The sequence below is a fragment of the Solanum tuberosum genome, unplaced genomic scaffold (genome assembly GCF_000226075.1).
Source record: "Solanum tuberosum cultivar DM 1-3 516 R44 unplaced genomic scaffold, SolTub_3.0 scf00512, whole genome shotgun sequence".
NCBI lineage: Eukaryota > Viridiplantae > Streptophyta > Magnoliopsida > Solanales > Solanaceae > Solanum > Solanum tuberosum.
Window position 1 is genome coordinate 262,016 of NW_006239475.1, and position 6,000 is coordinate 268,015.

The 6,000-nt window shown below is 30.2% G+C and overlaps 1 protein-coding gene across 1 annotated transcript in view; it reads right to left on the reverse strand.

Moving 5' to 3' along the window:
- Positions 1–3,473: 3,473 nt before the first annotated feature.
- LOC102586799 (transcription factor FAMA-like) overlaps positions 3,474–6,000 on the reverse strand; it is a 3,926-nt gene continuing 1,399 nt past the window's right edge. The window contains exons 3-5 of the mRNA XM_006365420.2: positions 5,342–5,929; positions 4,244–4,702; positions 3,474–3,670 (exon numbers count right to left, since the gene is read on the reverse strand). Coding sequence (XP_006365482.1) covers positions 3,569–3,670; positions 4,244–4,702; positions 5,342–5,929 — 1,149 coding nt within the window. The 3' untranslated portion in view covers positions 3,474–3,568. The remainder of the gene's footprint in view (positions 3,671–4,243; positions 4,703–5,341; positions 5,930–6,000) is intronic.

Here is a 6,000-nt window from a genome sequence, read left to right on the forward strand (position 1 = left end):
AGATAACTACAACCTTTAACAAGTATTTAAAACTTAGCCACTTCAATAAGAAAAGGTTCATTTTTGCTTTGGTCATATTTACCCCCAACACTCCAGTGTGATGTCATAGATGGGGTATGAAGAGTATTAAGTGTACGTAGACGTCCTTAACCCCACCTCGTAAAGATAGAGAAGTTACTTTTGGTAGACCTTATATTATGACTGTCATTCTTTAAATTCCCTCGATGTTATACTATTGATTTATATATGCGTTGATATTATACTTTTGGTCTATATATGACTTTAACTTTTCGGTCTTTCCTTTATTAACTCTATCCAATTTTATCTAAAATGGCATTCCAACATTGATCTTGTTGATATAGTATTAGATTATTATTATTAGTAGTAGTATCTTATTTAAATTTGGTATTTATTAATTTTGAACTATAAAGATATGTTTATCTATTCAGATATTGATTTTTTTTTAATTGTTTAGTTTTCATATCTTAATATACATTTTATTATTCAGTTGCGTATTCAAATTCATACATCTTAAATCTTTACAAAAATAGACGTGGGCTAAGTTTCAAAAGATTTGAGACCACTCAATCTAGTCTTTCCAAGCCCATATCCAGTTAAGTCCTAATTGGGCCTACCTCTTGTATCCACAATCCAATCTCAGATAGCCTTAACATGTTTAACAATATATAAAGAATCAACATAATATATACACTATATACGTTATTTTTTCTACTTTCTTTCGTTATAATTTTTAGAGTGCTTTGAACTATTTTTTCTTAAGTTGAGGGTCTATCGAAAATTATGTGTATACTCTACTCTTTTCAAACCACAATTTGTAAAGCTACACTAAATATATTATTGTTGTTTATTTTATTATAATACAAGTCCGTTACGAAACATTAGTTGGTTTTCAAATTACCATGAACCATAACAAATTAATGAACTTACTCATTTTTCACATTAGTTTGAGTCAAAATTTTAGCTTAAGTTTGATTACAGTTTATCGTTTATCTAGACTATAGTTTTAAAGTTTAAACTAATTAAGAATATGACTGTAATAGTGTAGAGGAAGAATGTTAATTACATGAGTACTTAATGTAATAATTAAGAAACTACATATATAAAGATCAAACAAAAAAGTAAGTTATAACAGACAACAGTGGTGTATAAAAGTATAGGTGACACTATCATGTAAAATGTGTTAAATAAAAATGAATGAGGTAGACCTAAAATCTACGCGGAGCTATGTATGGTGAATAGGGGTCAATTGATTTTTCCTTCATCGGAAAATTATATTACGTAAATAGACACCTCAATTATTTAATTATATTTTATATTAAAATAAAAATAAAATGCATGTGTTGTTAGTGGCAAGACCAGTTCTTGTCTAGTTGACCTTTGTAGACATCTCAATTTTCAGGTCTCTATTTTTTATTTTTTTATTTTGAAATTATTCATGTTTGTTTCAATAACCAATACGACAATTTATAATGAAGGACCATCTAGACTCTAGTCAAGTTTATTTATTTATTTTGTTTTTTAGCTTAAACATTTTCTAGCTAGTTTTTATTCATGCATCTAAATTCTAAAATATATTTACCAAAATAAACAAAATGTACAAAAATAAAAACCCCACTTGGCCAAACCCATGTGCTATTGATCATTTCATTTCATGCATGAAAGAAATGCAGAAATGACCAAAAAGAAAAATGATTTTCATAAATAAAATTCATAAAGGAAACACAAGTTGAATAAGTGAGGAATGATAAAGTTATTCTTGTGTGATTTATAGATCACGAGTTTGAGTTGAACAAAAAAACGTTAATGCAAGCATTATAATAAACCGTTTACATCGCACACATGTAATAGAGATGCGACCCCTTCCCCAAACCTTGTTGAACACAAGATGTTTTAATTAGTTGTACACCAGATTGCCCTTTAACCATAATGTCATTCACCTCAACTAATTTTTCAAAATATCGATTGTCGCTACCACCCACCAATATTACTTAACCCTATATATCCATTTGAAATAGCTCGAGCAAATAAGAAATCATATGTTTTTCTTGTTTTTATTGAAATTTAAACGTAAAATCTCATTATTTTCAATCATTTTCATTGACTATTAGATCACGACCTCATATACAATTTGTTAAGACAACGGACCTACAAAGAAGCATGGTTAAAGTATCACTATCTAATGTCAGCCAAATACACACAAGATTTGGTCCTGACAAGTCAAACCCCCTCTCTGAAAATAAGGTAGGGTTAGTGGGGCTCGTTGACCTTCCCTAAGTCATATAATATAATTGCCAAAAAAATACAGTAATCCATCAATTCAATTAGGGGCGTTCGTAGTTTGATTTGGATCGGTTATTGATTAAAATTAAAACCAAATCAATCTAGTCGGTTTTTTAAATTTCTAAAACCAAATCAAACCAAACGAAAAAAATAACCGTCGATTTGGTTATTGTCGGTTTAGTTTTTCTGGTTTATTCGGTTTGACATCTAACACATGAACAATCCATAAATGAAAGTTATTGTCGGTTCAATTAAGCAATACTAGAGTTATCATTACACAAAGGGTAGGTAAAGACTAAAATTGATTTTAATGGACTTGGACTTAGGATTGTTATAATTGGGCTTGAAAAAATTGTATAGTTAAAGACTTAAGTTAATTAAAATTTAATAAAATATTTATCTTTTATTTGTGAATAATATATAAGTAATTATAAAATTTATATGTCTAATTTATCGGGTTTTTTTTTAGTAAAACCAAAACCAAAACCAAATCAAATAATATCTATTTTTCAAAATTTAAAACCAAACCCAACCAAATATCGGTTTTTTTTAATCGATTTGGTTCGGATTTTGGTTCGGTTTGATTTTTTAACCATAACCATGAACAACCCTAAATTCAATTAGTATTAAATACGTATACATAGTACCATAGGAGAGATAATGTCATCAAATATTTCGTGTTTGAATTTTGTGAAAATACAAAATCGGCTTTGTTAAAGATTATTTTACGCCTGATCAATATGAGATTTTCAACGTGAAAGTGAGAAGAGACAATGTCACTATAGCTGGCCACTCTTGTGTTATAGTGTCCACACTTGAGATGTCAACTCATCCTGCAATATATATCCCTTACATTCTCAGAATTGAACATCTAAAGTGTGGACACTATTTATAACACATGAGTCTAATATTGAGTAAATAAATAACTTTGATTCTTGAAAATAATCAAACTTGGTCTCAAAAGAAAAAATAGTTGATGGAGTGAAAATTGCCCTTATAGGCGTGGATGGAGTTTTGAGGTATCGAGTTCATGAATTTAATATTTTGGATGCAAATCATAAATTTATACGTAAAAATCAATCAATATTATATATTGTATTAAATAGTAATACAAATCATAACTTTGAATATATATATAAACACATAAATTAAAGCTAAAATCTTGAATCCGTGCATCTGTAATTAACCACTATATAGAAGAAGAGTCAAACTATATAAAACACACCACCTAGCTAGAAAGTACAATGAAAAATTAAATGGTCTTCAACTAGTTGATATCATATGGGGCTATTTCAGCATGAATGAAACTGAATATATGTTGGATTGAGTTTGCTATATCATCAGCTGTGTACCTAGTTTCACCAGAAATCTGCAAAATAAAAATAGAAATAAGGCAACAATAAGGAAAAAAAATTTGTGTAAGCATGTGAGAAGGTGTTACTCCTTCTGTTCATTTTACGTGTCTTAGTTTGACTGGACTCGAATTTAATTTCTTAAAAAAATAAGGAAGACTTTTGAATCTTGTGATCGTAAACTAAAGATATGTATGATGTATTAAAATGCCTTTTGAATTTTGTCATTTTAAACATGTCGGGGGGACAGTAGATTTAAAGAGTTAATTACTCCCGCTGTCCCAATTTATGTGACTCTGTTTCAGTCAGTCCTAAAAAGAACGACACTTTCTATATTTAGTAATTCTTTGACTTTAAACTACCCGGAATATGATTTACAACTACATAAATATCGTCTATGACTTGTTTCAGACCACAAGTTTCAAATGTTCTTCATTTCATTCTTAAACTACGTGCCCAATCAAACAACTTCACATAAATTGGGACGTAGACAGAGTATTAAATATAGAAAAAGTGACATACTTTTTTGAACAAACTGAAAAAAAGTAAGACACGTAAATTGAAATAGATGGAGTGTTAATAATAAGTACCTTGACATTGAAGGAGTAGAGAACAGTTTGTTCAATGGTTGTAATATTTGTATGAAGAATACTAAGTTGCATATCTTCCAATGCAGCAATTGCCTTTATGAGTTGTCCTGGTCTTCTTCTTGATAGAATCTTGATCATTGCATCAAACCCTAAAAGTTTCACTTCAACATCAGCCAAACAAGACTTACTCTCAGCTACTTCTTCTTGAATTTCACCTTCAATATTATACTCATTTGGAAGAGGAAATAGTATTGGTGATTGATGATGAGGATTTATAGTATTAGGGTTTTGATTAATTGGCATTGATGGTGGTGGTGTTGTTGATGAATCTCCTAATGGTCTTGTTGGAGTAGCATCTCCATAGATTCTCCTCCTTTTTTGTGATTCAAGGCATTGTAAGAGTTGTTCCAATTCTCTAACAAATTCAATTGCTCCACCAATTATAGATGCTTGATCTCCCTACAAGATTGTCAAATATACATCATGTTGAGAGTAGATACATAATATAATCAAGTAAATAGAAGTGTGTTAGCTATCACTGACAGCTTAAATTTTTATATGAGATGATCATTAGACTTCACACACTTCAATAAGTCATTACATAACTTAACTATATCAAAAGTGTGATTTGTCTGACAAATTTGATCATTCAGATGAGATGATCACACACTTTATTATGATATAATAAGAGTATATGAAACGCATATTCTGATTTCGATCCTAATAACTACCACACAATAGTAAGAAGAATATGTACGTGCTTGACTCGTGAAAAAGAATCAGATCTGTTAAGTAAAGGGTCGTTACCACAAAGACGTATATCACTAAATAAATTATCAAAAGTGTGTTTTCTCTAATGATTTAACCTACATCACGAGTTCGATCCTAACTACCACACTATAGTAAAAAGAATTTTCACGTGCTTGCCTCTTGAAAAAGAATCAGATCTATCACATAAAGGGTCACTACCACAAAGACATATATCACTAATTAGTAAAAGACGATTTAAGCTTTAAGATGAGACGGTCACATAGTTCAACAGTACTCGACACTAAAAAAAAAACTTGTAAAATTCAAGAATGTGATGAGATATAATACCCTTTGAACATAGGAGCCAGGCATGAGAGACCTCAATACACGAAGATGTTCATTCATTTGCTTCCTTCTATTCCTCTCCACAGCAATATGTGTCATTCTTTGGCTCTCAACTTCCTCACTTGTCTTAATTCTTGGCCGCTTTCTCTTATTATTACTCTTCCCTTCTTGATTTTTTTCAACAATATTATTATTATTTTCTCCTTTTTCTTTTCCACCACTTTCTTTTTGTGATACCATTAAGGCTTCTCGATCATCATCATCATCATTATCATTATCATGTACATTCTTTTTTTCGTTTAAAACGGGAAACTTAAGGAAGTACACAGGATCATCAATCCCAACATCTTGTTCCAATACCTTGGTTTGATTTAAGGCTAATTTAGGCCCAAAATCCGCGAATTGCATCACATCCGCGAAGCTCAACTTGTCTAGAGAAGGATTCGAGGGTAAAAACCCTAATGAACACTGGTTATGTTGTTGTTGTATAGATTGTGAATTTACCATATAATCAACCATTTGATTATTGGTATTATTTGATGAGGATTCACCAATAATTGCCATTTGAAAAGATGTAGGCAAAGAATTAGCCTGCAAAAATATTTCATGTTCAAAGTGAAACAACATAACTATATATATATATATATATATATATATATATA